General features: G+C 44.9%; 1 protein-coding gene across 1 annotated transcript in view; it reads left to right on the plus strand.

The window, feature by feature from the left end:
* The first annotated feature begins 13,169 nt into the window (after window positions 1–13,169).
* LOC140736326 (uncharacterized) overlaps window positions 13,170–18,338 on the plus strand; it is a 78,768-nt gene continuing 73,599 nt past the window's right edge. Inside the window, exon 1 of the mRNA XM_073062330.1 lies at window positions 13,170–13,502. Coding sequence (XP_072918431.1) covers window positions 13,302–13,502 — 201 coding nt within the window. The 5' untranslated portion in view covers window positions 13,170–13,301. The remainder of the gene's footprint in view (window positions 13,503–18,338) is intronic.

The following is an 18,338-nucleotide window of genomic DNA, read 5'->3' on the forward strand; positions in this document are numbered from 1 at the left end:
ACTCCTGCTGTCTCCTCAGGAATGTTAAAGAGCAAAGTAACGTCCTTGCAGTGAAAGGTAAACAATCCAGGAAGAAGCCATAATACATAAATCAACTGTGTGTGTCTCTCGCTCTTATCTGTAGTAGATATCCCTGCCTCTGTGCTTCATCTCTCTCTCTCTCTCATTAGCAGCATAGCAATAGCAATAGTTCATAGTTCTCAAAAAGGGAGGGGGGAATGGTTAACTCTGCACCCCATTTCCATCACGTCTGTTCAGCACTCATAACAATGGTCACTGCTACTCTTCGCATTATATCTGGAACCATTAGCTCAGTACATCAGACAAAATGAAGATATCAGGGGAGTTACTATTAAAGGGGCAGAGCATAAATTGGCTTGTTATGCGGATGACATTTTGATCTATCTCGGGCAACCAACATACTCTTTACCTAAACTGATGCAATCCTTTGAACAATATGGTCAATTATCAGGATACAAGATCAACATAGATAAAACCCAATTACTTTCATATTACTATAGCTCACCAAGAGAAATTGAAATTCGATACCCCTGGGCATGGCACACAGAGTCTTTCAAATATTTGGGCATCATTATGCCAAAAGATTTGGCAAAATATCAGAATGTAATGATCAGCCTTTATATAAAAAATTAAGGAAGATGTGGCAAGATGGAAACTGATTCCTTTTCTTAGTCTCAGTTCAAGGATTGAGTCTATTAAAATGAATATACTGCCCAGACTGTTATATCTCTTTCAGACCCTACCAATAGAGATGAATCAAAATCAATTCAATGAATGGAACAAGATGCTATCAGGATATATTTGGCAGGGTTAAAGGCCTAGAGTTTGTCTCAAAACTTTGCAATTAGCAAAGGAAAGGGGAGGATGGGGCTTACCTTCTCTTAGAGATTATTATTTTGCAGCACAGTTGAGAGCTGTGATATGTTGGTGCAACCCATCATATAACGCTCAATGGAAAAACATTGAGGAGCGGGTACTTCCCATCTCCATACAAGCAATTTTGGCTGATAACAACCTGCAAAGGTACATAAATACTGTTGATAACCCATAGGTAAAATTGACTCTTAAAATGTGGAAAAGTACTATAAAAGAATATAGTCTAGAGGGAGATATTGCAATTCTTAAATGGTGTGCATATGACTCGGATTTTACACCAAATAAACTGGATGCTAGATTTAAGGACTGGACAGCTAAAGGAATAACAGTTCTTTGCAACATAATGAAAGAAGGAACACTGTTCAGTTTTGAAATGCTTAAAGAGAAACACTTATTAGAAAAACAAGATTTTTATCGGTATTTACAGATGTGACAATATGTTAATAAGACGCTTAAAAATGTGACCAAGGCAAATACATGCTTGATAGAGCTCTTTAGAAAAGCATATAATTCAGATAATGGTAGTAGAATCATTTCAAGCATGTATAAGGGGTTGTCAAATCTTAAAACACATTCGATCATACATTAAAACAAAATGGGAGAAGGAAGGAGGGATAATTATATCTGAGGAAGAATGGACAACAATATGGAGGTATCAATTGAAGTGTACCAGTTCACAGAAATGGAGGGAGTTTGGATGGAAAAACTTGATAAAATATTTTATTACACCCTCTCAGAAATCCCATTATGATAGTAACCTCCCTGTTTGCTGGAGAAATTGTGGAAATCAAAATGCAAATCATTATCATATTTTTTGGGACTGCCCTGCTATCAAAAACTATTGGAGGGGGATACACAATGCCCTACAAGACATCTTTAAATGTGAAATACCCTTGGAGAGTAAGACCATATATTTTGGATATATACCTCAATAATGGTTGAAAAGAGATAAATGTTTAATGAATATACTGTTGGTGGCTGGTAAAAAGACTCTTACTAGGAAATGGTTATCACAGGAGAGCCCAACTTTAAATATATGGATGGAAATTACAATGGACATTTACAAAATGGAGAAGATAACAGCATTGTTAATCATGAGCTGGAACAACTTGATTCATAGTGGGAAAAATGGTTTAACTACTTAATGCCTCATAGGCCTGATTTTATTCTTACAAATCAATATGTCGTAAAAAAAAATCACTCCCTACTTGTACATAGTTCGTTCCTTTTGCTTGTTTTTTCTTTCCACTCTTTTCTATAAGTGTATACCTCAGATAAATACTTTGTGGAGATTTGTGATATATATGAGTATATGATATATATGTACAATGTCTGAAATACATCTTATGGAAATGTTTGTTTGATGAACTTCAATTAAAAAAAATAAATTACAAAAAAAAGAGTTGTCTGAAATAACCAATGCCCCAGTTAACAGGAAGCCACTCTATTTGTTTGTATACCTACTTGGCTCACCTCCAACTGAGATGAGCTCTCAATCCCCTGCAGTTTGCTTTAAAGGAACACACTGGTGACCACAATGCTGTCATCTGCCAGCTGGTCAAAGCCCATTCCCTTTTGGATAAGCAGCACAGCACTGTAAAGATCATGTTTATTTGATTTCTCAAGTTCGTTCAATAACATGCAGCCCTCATTGCTGGGGGGAAAGCTCTGCTCAATGCAGTTTGGCACTTCCATTGTATCCTGGATAATGGACTACCTGACTGGCAGACCTCCACTTGTGCGATTAGAACTGTGTGTCAGACATGGCTATAAGCAGAACTGTGGCCCCACAGGGGACTGTATTGGCCCCCTTTCTGTTTACCCTGTATACCTCAAACCTTAGATACAACAATGATTCATGTCATCTGCAGAAATTCTCTGACTCCGCAATAGTAGGGAGTATAAAGGGAGGATGGGAAGATGAATACGGGGCCCCGGTGGAGAACTTTGTCAAATGGTGCAAGCTGCTCAACATCAGTAAGACAAAGGAGATGGTGATGGACTTTAGGAAGACTAAGCCTGCACTGCTCCCTGTTACTATTGATGGTGAGGAAGTGGATGTGGTCAGAACCTAGAAGTGACTGAGGGTGCACCTGGATAACAGAGTTGAGTGGAGCACAAATACAGAGGCTGCATACAAGAAGGACCAGAATCGCCTCTAAGTTCTGAGGAGATGGGTCGTTTGGGGTATGCAGGCCTTTCCTTTACATGTTCTATCAGTCTATTGTTGGTAGTACAATCTTCTGTGTGGTGGTGTGCTGGGGCAATGGCATCAACAGTGGTGAAGCCAACAGGCTCAATAAACTGATCGGAAAAGCTGGCTCTGTTATAGGAGTCAAACTGAAAAACACTGGAGGCTGCAGTACAACAAAGGACCCTATGGAAAATCCTGGCAATTCTGGACAATGTTTCTCACCCTCTGTGTACCACCTTGGCTAAACAGAGGAGCACTTTAGTAATAGACTAAGACAACTGCGCTGCTCCAAAGAGCGCTATATGAGATCATTCTTTCCCTCGGCCATTGGGCTCTGTAATAAGTGGGAAACCTATACCCTGTCTCTCTCACCCACCACCAGCTCCCGTCTCGCCCCTCCCACCCCCTGCCTCTCACCATCCACAGCCCACACCCTGTCTATCTCTTCATTTACAGATACTGCACAGAATGGGTCTTTCTGCCCCAATGAGCCTCCTGGCTCAGCAACCATTTGATCATAGATTAATCAAAGTAAGTTTAAAATGACCAAGTCACCTACCAACACACGTGGGGAAACAGGAGCACCCAGAGCTGAACGTACAGAGTCCTTACAGACAATGCTGGAATTTAACTAAGATCTCTGAAAGCCCAAGCTGTAATCAGATTGTATTAACTACTGCGTTACTGTTGCACCCTTAATCTCATGAAATGTATGGATATGGTGAATAGCTGAAATATTTTCCATGCTTTATGGAGAATATAAAACTAGATGCCAATATTTTAAGATGGAGGAGAAAGATATGAAAGAGATGTGAAAGGCAACACCATTATTTCCCCTCTATTTTAGCCATATAAACTGTAAAAGAGAGTCAAGGGTAGATATAGGACAAATACAAAATGATGCTGAATATATTGTAATGAGAGATGCAGAGATGGCAGAGGAACTGCATATGTATTTTGCATCAGTCTTCACAGTGGAAGACATCTGCAGTATACCGGACATTTAAGAGTGTCAGGGAAGTGAAGTTTCTGCAGTGAAAATTACGACTGAGAAGGTGCTCAGGAAGCTTAAAGGTCTGAGGGTGGATAAATCTCCTGGACATGATGGAATGCACCCCTTGGGTTCTGAAGGAAGTAGCTGGAGAGGTTGTGGAGGCATTAACGATGAACTTTCAAGAATCAATAGATCCTGGCATTGTACTGGGTGACTGGAAAATTAAAAGCAACAGACCTCCAACAATGACGGCCATTCTTCCATCTCGCAGCGCCGTCGGAGAACCAAGCATGTTCCTGCTGAACAGGAGTCAGAAGATCAAAGGGAATTCCCCACACGGCAGGCGAGGCTTAGATCCGAGTAACTTCAGGCATCGGTGGCATAACCTGAGGGCACTCAGCAACTAGTCCATCTATTTTACTAAGCAAACACGAGGAAATCTGCAGTCTGGACCCGAAACGTCGACAGTGCTTCTTCCTATAGACGCTGCCTGGCCTGCTGCGTTCCACCAGCATTTTGTGTGTGTTGCATCTATTTTACTAATTTCGTCCGGATCCTTTGATACTTGTTCAGAAATATACTTCTTCCAATTGACGATTGAACTCTGCTGTGGTTTATATGGGTGAGTGTGCCACAGAGTACCCATCCCATAGTTGGGAGGTCAGGGCAGAGGGAGGAGAGAGGATACCCCATCCGTTTCTCAGTTTCTACTAAAGCCCAACAGCAATCAAGAAGATGTTTCTCAAACGCAGAGTATCTGGTGGCAGCGCAAGGAAGCATTCGGGGCTAAAATGCCAGAGGCATATTTCTGACACAAAGCAGAGAAAATCTGCAGATGCTGGAAATCCGAGCAACACATACACACACAATGCTGGAGAAACTCAGCGGGCCAGGCAGCACCTATAGAAAAAAGTACTATCGACGTTTCTGGCCGAAGCCCTTCAGAGACATGTTCCTTCCTCTTTCATTCCGCCACAGGCTCTGGATTGCCGCATCATCTTTAACAGAAACTTACAGTTCAAGGGGGAAGCATTATCAATGAGGAGGCCGCAGCGACGGCCTTGTTGGCAGCCTCAAAAGCTGATCGTTGCTCCGGCCCCGTACAAACCTAAATTTCTTTCTGGTCACAGCGAACAATGGTCGAAGTGGCACAGTCAAATGGGGTTTATGACGTCGCCAGTATCCCGGAAGGGCAACAAAGTGTTGGGCTTCTTGTTTTGTCGTAGAGGGTGCTGCTTTGCCTACGGTTTTATTTCTGAGCTTATCCAGAATTATCCGATCGCCCATAGTCCTTTTTATCCCCAGAAAATGAATAGTTGGAGCTGGGCCCCGTGTTTCATCGGGGTTAATTTCCCATCCTCTCGATCGCATGTGATCAATCAAAGTATTAAGGGTTTCAAAAACCTCCTCTTCAGAGGACTCCCGCAACAGCCCATCATCTATATAGTGAGCTACTGGGGACAGGACACATTCACAGAGATCCTGAGCCACTACCCAATAGCAAATAGGACTACGGACAATGGACAGATCCCTGTGGAAAACGTGTAAAGGTGGACTGAAGACCCTTTATGGAAATGAAAACTGATCTTGGGAATGCTCAGCAATAGGAACGGGGAAGAAATTATTAGCCAAACCAATATCAGCATAATAAATCTTGGTCCCGCTAGAAAAGTTCTGAATCAGGGTCAGAACGTCTGAACAGTGTGGCCAGTGGAGTGGCAAATTGATTTATCTGGTGATAATCAATGGTTATGCGTCGAGAACCATCAGGTTTCCGAACTCACCAAATGGGGATATCATAATGGGATGATATTCACTCCTGGAAACTTGAACCTCTCAAACTCAGTATAATTGATGTAAATGGGGGCATGTGCACCACCCTTTCTTGAAATCAGGAATCAGCTCCTTTGGCTTAATGAGTTCGTAAGAGAAATGATTTTGTCATGGGAATCATGCTACTAAACTCTTAATCTCCTTCCTACACTGAGAATCATCACTCTACGGCTCACTAGAGTGGTATCATCTGCAAACATGTCTATGGAGTTAGTGCAGCATCTGGCCACGTGTTCAAGAGTGCAGAGGTGCAGTCAGGGGCTGAAGATGGTAACTTCAAAGTTCAAAGTAAATTTATTATCAAAGTACATATATGTCACCAAAAGAACCCTGAGATTCGTCTTCTTACAAGTATACTCAATACATCCAATAACCATAATAGAATCACTGAAAGACTGTACCCAACAGGGTGGACAGCCATTGTGCAAAAGACATCAAATTGTGCAAATATAAAAGAAACAAAAAAGGAATAATAATAAATAATTAAGCAATAAATATTGAGAACATAAGATGAAATGTCCTTCAATGTGAGCCCATGGGTAATGGGAACAGTTGAGTAATGGGGCAAGTGAAGTTGATTGAAGTACGAAACAGAAGAGTTTACAATAAATCTGATAGAGATGTCAATATCTATCCTTACTGTTTGTTGTCTGGTGGCCAGGATGTCAACAATCCAGTTGCAGAAGGAGGAGTTGGCTCCCGGTCCAGAGTCTCCTGTTTGGAATTATGGTATTAAAGAATGACACATCGCAAGTAACAATGACACATCACAGTGCAGTGAAGGAGGAGGAAAGCTGCAGCAGTGAAGGGTCCCCAGTCATTTTGCATTCCATGCCACTGGGCCCTGACCCCGATCTGTCTAGGACTGTGTGATGACTGCCCCATGCATCAGCCTCCCCACATTAAACAGAGTCACACATGGGCCTACGACCTTGTACTTCTTCCTCACCTCCCCCACCTTTTTACTCTGACCTCATCTTATTTTCCAACCCCTTTGAAGGATCTTGCTCCGAAATGTCGACTGGTTTTTTTTCGTAGATGCTGCCTGGCCTGTTGAGTTCCTCTAGCATTTTGTGTATGTTGCTTGGAATTCTGGCATCTGCAATTTTTTTTGTGTGTTTATGTCTTTAATCTTTATCTTTAGTTTGTCTTCTTTTAATCATGGTATCATATCTTTTCTGTTTGTTTATTCTTTAAACCATTAACTATTGTGACCTACTGGAAGATTCTGTTCAAATTTTCTAACTGGACATTATCCCTGTCCCTGTGTTTGGCTGTATGCTGATACTTTATAAAGCACTGGTAAAGCCTCAGTTGGAGTACTGTGAGCAGTTTTGGGCCCGTTATCTTAGAAAGGATGTGCTGAAACAGGAGAAGGTTCAAGGGAAGTTCACAAAAATGATTCCAGGATTCAATAGCTTGTCATATGAAGAGCATTTGAATGACTCTGGTCCTGTATTCAATAGAATTCAGAAGAATGAGAGGTACCCTCACTGAAACCTATCGAATGGTGATGGAGTGGATGTGGAGAGGATGTTTCCTCTGGTGGGAGAGTCTAAGACCAGAGGACACAGAGTCAGAATAGAGGGGCGTCCTTTTCCTTTTAGAACAGTGATGAGGAGGAATTCCTTTAGCCAGAGACTGGTGAATCTGTGGAATTCATTGCCACAGGCAGCTGTGGAGGCCAAACCTTTGTGTATATTTAAGGCAGAGGTTGATAGATTCTTGACTGGTCAGGGCATGAAGGGATATGAACAGAAGGTAGAAGATTGGGACTGAGAGGAAAATTGGATCAGGCATGATGATATGGTGGAGCAGACTCAACATCCCAAATGGCCTAATCCTGCTACTATATCTTATGGTCTGCTGAGATGTAGAGTTTTGTGGTCTCATTTCCTCATGTTCAAAAGCTTCAGGAAGGAACTCTTTATTAAAGATTATTTATTGTCATTCTTCAGTACACAAGTGTAAAAGAGAACAAAGTCATTGTTACTCCAGATCCAATGTAGCACTAAAAACCTAGAAGCATTAAGAACACAATAAAATACAATAAATATAAATATATAAGATTATCTTGTTGATAAGATTAATAAGATTATGCTGAGGATGTTCTATGAGTCTGTGGTGGCCAGTGCTATCATGTTTGCTGTTGTGTGTTGGGGCGGCAGGCTGAGGGTAGCAGACACCAACAGAATCAACAAACTCATTCGTAAGGCCAGTGATGTTGTGGGGGTGGAACCGGACTCTCTGACGGTGGTGTCTGAAAAGAGGATGCTGTCCAAGTTGCATGCCATCTTGGACAATGTCTCCCATCCACTCCATAATGTACTGGTTAGGCACAGGAGTACATTCAGCCAGAGACTCATTCCATCGAGATGTAACACTGAGCGTCATAAGAAGTCATTCCTACCTGTGGCCATCAAACTTTACAACTCCTCCCTCGGAGTGTCAGACACCCTGAGCCAATAGGCTGGTCCTGGACTTATTTCCACTTGGCATAATTTACTTATTATCATTTAATTATTTTTGGTTTTATTTTGCTATATTTCTACTCTATGCTTGGTTGGTGCGACTGTAACGAAACCCAATTTCCCTCAGGGTTAACACAAGTATGTCTGTCTGTCTGTCTGTCTGTCTGTCTGTCTGTCTGTCTTGTATACCTAGACTAATTGTACATCCATAAAGTAACACTTGGTACAGGAGTATTTGTTTGTGCTCTCTCGTGTTAGCCATTTCAGCCCTGGGAAAATGCCTTTGACTATCCAAATGATCAATGCCTGTCATCATTTTATACACCTCTATCAGGTCACCTCTCTTCCTCCATTGCTTCAAGGAGAAAAGGCCAAGTTCACTCAACCTATTTTCATAAGGCATGCTCCACAATCCAGGCAACATCCTTGTAAATCTCCTCTGCACTCTCTCTATAGTATCCACATCCTTCCTGTAATGAGGTGACCAGAACTGAACACAGTACTCCAAGTTAAGTGTGGAAGAAAAATAGTGAGACATTGTGATGAATGTTAAGGGGTTAATGACCTCCTAGTATGTGAATTCAAAGTCTCTAATCATTTATCTGTGACTAATATACACTGTGTGACTGAAATGTGCTTTGTAGATGGGAATGGAAAATAACTATGTCTGTGCTTCCTTATCCTAAGAATCATCACTTGTCTGTGCTTGGGAAAGCCTGGTATACTGTCCTGAGAACTAACACTTAAGAAAATGTATAACCACTCAAGGACATACAGTGCAACTTTGCTATTCTAATGAGTTGTAGATGAAGTTCTCTCCTTTTTCAGATTTAAGTGCTTCTTGTCACATACGCCTTGGGTATAAATCAGAGTGTAATCCATTGTTGAGCAGGGCTGTGGAGCTCTGCTTTAGGAGTCTGAGCTCTCCATGATACCATGTAATAAAACCCTTTAGTCTGAAACAATTCTCTGAGTTGGCTTGATCTATTCTGTCTGCTGCTCCTGAGATTTTCTTCCCACAACAGGGGTCTAACTAAGTTCTTACATAGCTGTAACATTACCTCACGGCTCTTGAACTCAGTCCCACAGCTGATGAATGTCAACACACCATACACCTTCTTAACACCACTGTCAACCTGCGCAGCAGCTTTGAGTGTCCCATGGACACAGACTTCTAGATCTCGATGATCCCCCACACAGCCAAGAGTCTTAGCATTAATATTATATTCTGTCTTCAAATTTGACCTACCAAATTTATCTGTCATACGCACATCACTGGATGCATTAGATTACCCCAACAGACTCACAAGTGAAGTGTTGCCTCACCTGGAAGGACTGTTTGGGACCCTGAATGGTGGTAAGAGAGGAGGTGTAGGGACGGGTGTAGCACTTACACTTGCAGGGATAAGTACCAGGTGGGAGATCTGTGGGGAGGGACGTGTGGACCAGGCAGTCGTGGAGGGAATGATCCCTGTGGAAAGCGGAGAGGGGTAGAGAGGGGAAAGATGCGCTTATTGGTGGGGTCCTGTTGAAGGTGGTGGAAGTTGTGGAGGATAATATGCTGGATCCGGAAGCTGGTGGGGTGGTAAGTGAGGACAAGGGGAACACGGTCCCTGTTGTGGCGACAGGAGGATGGGGCTGACGTGAACAAGGTTGGGTTGAAGTGCCTATTTTCTGTGCTGTACAGTTCTAGGACTGTGATTCAATTTGTTTCCCTTCATTTGAGTAAACGTTAACCCCGATCTCTCTCCGCAGATGCTGCATAACCCACGGGCAGTTTCTGCTTTTATGTTGGACTTCCAGAATCTGCTGCTGTTCCAAAATTACCAAGTGCACAAAGACAATGTTTCAGAAGCAGAGGAAGATGAGCAGAAGAGTGTTTGATGGCTTTGGACCTGTGCTTACTGGAGGTTAGAAGAAAGAGGGGAGGGAGGAATCTTACTGAACCTTTTGAGCATTCAAAGGTCTAGACAGAGTGGGTGTGCAGAGGATGTTTCCAATGGTAGGAGAGTCTAGGACCAGAGGGCACAACCTCAAAATAGGACATCTGTATGGACAGAGTTAAGCAGGAGTTTATTTAGACAGTGTATGGATAATCTGTGGAATTCATTAACACAGACAGCTGTGGAAGCCAAGACATTGGGTATATTTAAAGGTGAGGTTGAAGGGTTCTTGCTTAGTAAGGGCATCAGAAGTTACAGGGAGAAGACAGGAAATTGGGGCTGAGAGGGAAAGCAAATCAACCATGACCAAATGGCAGAACAGACTCAATGGGCTGAATGGCCTAATTCTGCTCCTTTGTCATATGGTCTAAAACATCAGATGACTCTGTTCAATCAGGTTAAGTATTATAGTTTGATGGTAATGCAAGTCATGTTAGTTGGCAAGTTCTTCTGTTTTGTAAAGCACTAAAGGCAAACATTAACAAACCAGTTCCCTATATAATCATGTTCTGAAATTGTTCATCACAAATAAGGTGTTTGTCCAGTTCAACAAGTTAGAATGTGTTTCTGTCAGATGAAGTTTTAGGAATTTTAAAGTTCAGAGTAAATTTATTATTGAACATATCCCACCCTTGCAGGCATTTCTTGTAGGCATTCACAGTAGAACAAAGAAACACAACAGAAACAATGAAAAGCTACACACAAGGACTGACATGACAAACACCCAATTTGCAAAAGAAGACAAACTGCAATTACAGAAAAAAGAAAAACAAGTCTCTAACTAATAGTGCAGGGCGCCACTCGATAGAGGGCAAGTGGAAAGGATGCTTCCTTTAATGGGTGAGTCTAGGGCCAGAGGGCATAGCCTCTGACCAGAAAGATGCCCCTTTAGAAAAGAGATAAGGAGGAATTATGACACAAGTTGGGGGTGTTGTGGATAGCGTGGAGGGCTGTCAGAGGTTACAGCAGACATCAATAGGATGCAAAACTGGACTGAGAAGTGGCAGATGGAGTTCAACCCAGATAAGTGTGAGGTGGTTCATTTTGGTAGGTCAAATATGATGGCAGAATATAGCATTAATGGTAAGACTCTTGGCAGTGTGGAGGATCAGAGGGATCTTGGGGTCCAAGTCCATAGGATACTCAAAGCTGCTGCGCAGGTTGACACTGTGGTTAAGAAGGCATACAGTGCATTGGCCTTCATCAAACGTGGGACCGAGTTTAAGAGCCAAGCGGTAATGTTGCAGCTATATAGGACCCTGGTCAGACCCCACTTGGAGTACAGTGCTCAGTTCTGGTCACCTCACTGCAGGAAGGATGTGGAAACTATAGAAAGAGTGCAGAGGTTTACAAGGATGTTGCCTGGATTGGGGAGCATGCCTTATGAGAATAGGTTGAGTGAACTTGGCCTTTTCTCCTTGGAGCGACAGAGGATGAGAGGTGATCTGATAGAGGTGTATAAGGTGATGAGAGGCATTGATCATGTGGATAGCCAGAGGCTTGTTCCCAGGGCTGAAATGGCTAACATGAGGGGCATAGTTTTAAGGTGCTTGGAAGTAGGTACAGAGGGGATGTCAGGGGTAAGTTTTTCACACAGAAATGGGCGGGTGCATGGAATGCACTGCCAGCAAAGTAGGTGGAGGGAGGTACAATAGGGTCTTTTAAGAGACCCTTAGATAGGTATATGGAGCTTAGAAAAAGTTGAGGACTAGGCGGCAGAAAAATTCTAGGCAGTTTCTAGAGTAGGTTACATGGTCGGCACAACATTGTGGGCCGTAGGGCCTGTAATGTGCTGTAGGTTTCTATGCTTCTATGTTTCTAAAGCTAATCTTTCATCTTAAAGCATGATCTCTTATGATTACAGCCGTCCGGTGCTGACACAAAATGGGACGGTTTGCTATCTGAAACTGTTGAATTCAGTGTTGTATGGTAATGTTTGCAGTATGCCAGGTCAGAAGGTAAGGTGCAGATCTTTGAGAGTAGATTAGGTTTGTTTGGAATATTGAGTGGCAGAGCCTGAGGGGAGATCTATGGGAGGTTTATAATAGAGTAGACTGACAGTATCTTCTTCCCAGTGTTTAAACGTCTAATACCACAGGGCATTCATTTAAGATGAGAGGGGATCATTTCAAAGGGGATGTGAGGAGCAGGTTTTGTACACAGAAAGTGGTGGGTGTCTGGAATGCTCTGCCAGGGGTGGTGGTAGAGGCAGATACATTAGGGAATTGAAGAGAGGTTTAGATAGGCACATGAATATGAGGGAAAAGGAAGAATATAGACATTGTGTAGTGAGAAGAGGTTAGGTTAGCTGCCCATTTGATTACTAACTTTAATTTGATTGGTTCAGCATGACATTGTGGCCAAAGGACCTGTTCTTGTGCTGTACTGCTCTAGGTTCTATTGTGAGATTCAAAAATCAGAAGACGGATTAGGATTAGGGGTTAAGAATGAATCGGGACATCCTCTGGAAGCTCTGGGTCACTGAGTAGAGGTTTCTGACAAAGTGGACATCCATTCTGCAGCACTCAGTGTCCTATAGGCTTACAACCTGCAACCTGTTGATGCAAACTTAGGTCCGTCTCCAGGACAACTCATCTGATACACAGCTCATTCTGTCAAAGGCCTTTTCCACCAACTTCCAAGTATCTATGATGATGGAGTTACTTATAAGCAGAAGAAAATATTTCAATAGTGTAAAATAGTTAATAATTATTCATAAGCAATTAAATTGACTTTAGTTTGTAGGCAGAAGAGCCTTTTCCTGTGCTGTATACGAAAGTGAGAGTTTGTCCCTTTGGACTAATTGTTAATGTTTAATTACAATCTTGTGCAGCTCTGCCAAGATATATGTATTACACTTTTGTCTGAACCCTGGAAGATCATTTATTGTGAAGGATCCATCTTACCCCCACTCTGTAAATCCAAGGATTTCTTTCTGATTGCGAGCGTGCGAATTTAATTAATAGATCATGTCTTTCCTCAGCTTGTTTGCTGCAGACACAGTCACACTGATCCTTTTTTCACTTCTGACTGTGTTTTGTGTGATGTACTTTTACACGGCGTGTAAGCCCTCAGCATTTTACAAGCTGCCCCCGGGTCCAACCCCTCTGCCTTTGATCGGAAACCTACACACGCTGGATCTGAAGATGCTGTACCAAAGTCTTACAGAGGTAAGGAAGTGAACTGGAATTGGAACTGGGATTCGTTTGTTATTGTCAGATGTATTGAGGTGCAGAGAAAAGCTTGCTTTACATGCCATCCATGTGGATCAATTCATCACAAGGGTACATTGAGGTTATAAACACGAGATTTTGCTAATGCTGGAAATCCAGAGTTACACACACAAGATGCTGGAGGAACTCAGCAGGGATTCATGCAAAGCTTTATTCATTTTTGGACATTGGCTCCATTCATAAAGACAACATAAAAACAGAATTAACAGTTTGAGGTCTTTGGTGATGAAATCCTATGGCCAGAGAGCAGTAGGTATATATACGAGGGGTAATTGATAAGTTTGTGGCCTAAGGTAGAAGGAGTCAATTTTAGAAAACCTAGCACATTTATTTTCCAACACAGTCCCCTCCTACATTTACACACACAGTCCAGCGGTCGTGGAGCATACAGATCTTGGCCCTCCAGAAAGTGTCCACAGCAGGGGTGATTGTTAAGTTCATGGCCTAAGGTAGATGAAGTTGAGTTATACAGCTCTCGTTACATGATCTGCAGTTAAACTCTTAGAGTGATTATGCAGAAAGTTTGAAGTTAGTAACTCATCTCCTTCTACCTTAGGCCATGAACTTGTAACACTTACCCAACAGGCTGGTATATGTCTAGGGGAAAAAGAGATCCAGCCACACACCAACCTACCTCCCGTACACGCAGGTGCTGTGAGAATCGAGTTTATGCCTCGCGCCCCGCCGGCAGTATCAAACTCACAACAAATACCGTTATGAAATACACTTTAAAGAGTTTACTAAAATTAAAAGAGTATTAGGCAGTACAATATATATATATATATATATATATATATATATATATATATATATATACACAAGAAAAAAACAAAAGGCGCCAACTTATCAAAGTTCAGTCAGTTTAGTGCACATCGGTGGAGCTCATCCAGCGAACCATTCGACTCCTCGGTGGTCGTCCTCCCGAAACTCCCACTTCGGACTCCCCGGTGGTCTCCCGAGCGCACGTCCTCCTTCCTCGGCGTCTCCCTCCGGACCCCCCAAGCCCGCGCAACCCCTCCCCCAAGTTCCCAGCCTCACCAAACACAATAACATTCCCCATTGATTAACAAATGAATACAATTACCATATCAGCCATTCTAAAGCGAAACAACGGCAAGAGAAACTTTTAACAGACAAAGAAGCATTCCTACTCGTAACAAACCAAAGAAGCCCTTTTTAGTAACATACACAGGACATTGTACATTCTCTCCCCACCAGCAAATGTCATGCCCTCATGGCATTACTAGAGTTCCCCAAAGCTTCTTGCAACACACAAAACCCAACCCAGGTGCAGAAAGCAGCGACATAACTACCCAGAGCAGTAGAAATCACACTCTGTTCTCCTGGTACCACATATGTCAACCGCTCTGGGGGGCGCCTAATCCTCTGAGATCTCCATACCCCTTCTGCCCCCCTGGGCTCCCTCTCCACCTGCGAACCCACTGTCTCGGACACCCCAGGTCTTCCTGACAGACCCTCACCCCCTTCCTCACGGGGGTCCTCCCTCACCTGAGATCTCTCCGGCTCACGCTCGGGCTCCACCCTCTCTCCCACCACTGTTGGCTGCCTCTCCATCTGGCCCTCAAGACCTTCCCTCCTCTCACCCAATTCAGTATGGGAAGGGCCAGGAGCCTCCTCTCCGGGTACTGGAGCACCAGCGAATGGGAACAGGGGCCACTCATCTGAGTCGTCCTCTTCCGAATCAGTAGCCATTTCCGGGAGAGGGACCCGTCCCCGCTCTTCAGCAGTGGTCTCTTCCCTTTCTCTGTGCCCTCGCAGAGTCCTTGTACTGGGTGTAACCTCCCACTCTGGCTCCATATCCACCTGCACCGCTTGACCCAGCGGCAGCAGGTGATTCTGATGGAGTACCTTGATAGGCCCTTTCCCATCCTCAGGTTTCACCCGGTAAACTGGCAGGTTCGGCATCTGGCTCTCTATTACATAGAGACTGGCCGCCCATCGGTCTGCCAACTTGTGCTTACCAGGGAGTCCCAAATTCCGTAAAAGGACCCGGTCGCCCGGCAATAATTGAACAAACTTCACCTTTCGATCATACCGCATCTTATTCCTCTGATTTTGTTTGGTAGCCGCCGCCTCGGCCAACTCGTACGCCCGCTGTAACTCCCTCTTCATGTCGGACACATACTTTAGATGGGACTTCCCGGGTAATTCACCCACTTCACCCCCAAAACACAAGTCAATGGGCAACCTCGCTTCCCGCCCGAACATCAGATAATAGGGCGAATATCCTGTAGCATCATTGCGAGTACAATTGTAACAGTGAACCAATTGTCCAATATGACGACTCCACCTGCTTTTCTGCCCAATCTCCAGCGTCCCGAGCATATCCAACAGGGTCCGGTTGAACCTCTCTGGCTGCGGATCTCCCTGTGGGTGATACGGGGTAGTCCTGGATTTCTCAACCCCAAGCATAGTCAGTAATTCATGGATAAGGCGGCTCTCAAAGTCCCGCCCCTGATCGCTATGGATTCGCCTGGGAAGGCCGTAATGAACAAAATACTTCTCCCATAACACCTTCGCCACTGTCGTCGCCTTCTGATCCTTAGTGGGAAATGCCTGAGCATAGCGAGTGTAATGATCGGTAATGACTAAGACATTCGCGGTGTTGCTGGTGTCAGGTTCAATCGACAGAAAATCCATACACACCAGGTCCGGAGGTCCCGCACTCTGTAAGTGCGACAGTGGAGCCGCCAACGTGGGCAGGGTCTTCCTCCGGATGCAACGACTGCAGCCCCTACAGTATTCTTCGACTTCCCCCCTCATCCGGGGCCAGTAGAACCGGTCTTTGAGTAATCCATAGGTCTTTTCCACCCCCAAGTGTCCAGAATCATCATGTAGGGCCTGGAGTACAGCCTGCCGATACTCCTCCGGCAGGACCAGTTGCCAACAGTGGGGTTGGTCCGGAGGCGCCGTTACCCGGTACAAGATTTTGTTCTTTAACTTCAACCGAGACCACTCCTTCAACAACAGGGGCACGAATGGGTGTTTCGCCTTCTCAGCCAACGCCCCATCCCCCCTCTCGACCGCTCTCCACACTGTGCCAATGCCCGGGTCATTTTGCTGAGCAGCTGCCACTTCCCCCGGACTCAGTTCCGGCAACTGTTTAGTCCGCAGTGCGGTCAGGTCACAGTAAGCTAGGGGTATGGCGTCGTCAAAACCCCCCAAATGGTCCACGGCTCGTTCCAGCCTCCCTCTTCCCTCGGCCTTCACGGTGATAGCAAACTGGCACATCACCTTCACTCCAGGGGCAGAGACACTCTCCCACTCCTCGTCCTTCTCCTGTCCCCCCGGCTCCCGACGAGACAAAGCATCCGCATCGACATTCTTGCTTCCGGGGCGGTACCTCAGGCTGAAATCATATACCGACAAGGCCGCCAGCCACCGATGTCCTGTGGCATCCAGCTTTGCCGAAGTCAAAATATAAGTGAGCGGATTGTTATCCGTTCGCACCTCAAACTTGGCTCCGTACAGGTAATCGCCCAACTTGTCCACCACCGCCCACTTCAGCGCCAGGAACTCCAACTTGTGAGTGGGATAGTTTCTCTCCGATGGCGACAAGCTTCGGCTGACAAAGGCTACCGGCCTCAATGCTTTGCCATGCTCCTGGTACAGAACAGCCCCGAGACCCTCTCGACTGGCATCCGTGTGCAGCACATATGGCTTCTGGGGATCGGCAAAAGCCAACACCGGGGCCTGGGTCAGTGCCCTTTTCAAAGATCGGAACGCATCTTCACATTGATCATCCCATCTCGAGCCAAAAGGTTCCGCCGGGTTCCAGTATCCTCCAGCGTCCTGCCTCTGGTCCCCCGTCCGTTTCTTCCCCACCGGGGGATAGCCACACAACAGCTGAGTCAACGGATGACATACTTTGGCGTATCCTTTCACAAATCGCCGGTAATACCCACAGAACCCCAAAAATGAGCGCAGAGCGCCCACTTTCTGGGGTCTCGGCCAGGTGGTCACGGCCTCTATCTTGGTTGGGTCAGTAGCCACTCCCTCTCGCGAAATGATATGACCAACGTAGCTAACCGACGTCTTGCAGAACTGGCATTTGTCCAGGGAAAGCTTCAACCCTTCTTCATTAAGCCGGCCCAACACCTTCAACAGCCTTTCCTCATGTTCCTCCAAAGTCGATCCAAACACTATCAAATCGTCCAGGTACACCAGCACCTCTAACAGATTCATATCACCCACAGTTCTCTCCATGAGCCTCTGGAAGGTTGCTGGGGCTCCCGATATGCCTTGGGGCATTCGTTCGAACTGAAAGAACCCCAGCGGGCAGATAAAAGCGGTCTTCTCTTTATTGGCCGCACTCATTGGGATCTGGTAATACCCACTTCTTAAATCCAGCACACTGAACCACTTCGCACCGCTCAGGCAGGCCAGCGCATCCTCGACTCCTGGGACAGTATATTGATCAGGGACAGTTCGCCGATTCAACGTCCTGTAGTCAACACACATGCGCACTCGCCCATTCTTCTTCCGTGCCACCACTATTGGGGACGCATGAGGACTTCGGGACTCAGCTATGATTCCGGCCTCCTTCAACTTGCGCAGGTGCTGTCGCACGTCCTCAACATCTGCCGGAGCCAGCCGCCGGGATCTCTCTCTGAACGGGGTGTCCTCCGTCACCCGGATCGTGTGGCGAGTGCTTTTGGAGCAGCCAACATCAAACTCGCCCTGAGAAAAAACAGCTTCCATCTTCAGCATCTTCTCCACTAGTCTGTGTTTCCACTCCGGCGACACAGGGGA

This window comes from Hemitrygon akajei, chromosome 11 (genome assembly GCF_048418815.1).
Source record: "Hemitrygon akajei chromosome 11, sHemAka1.3, whole genome shotgun sequence".
In the NCBI taxonomy this organism is placed as follows: domain Eukaryota; kingdom Metazoa; phylum Chordata; class Chondrichthyes; order Myliobatiformes; family Dasyatidae; genus Hemitrygon; species Hemitrygon akajei.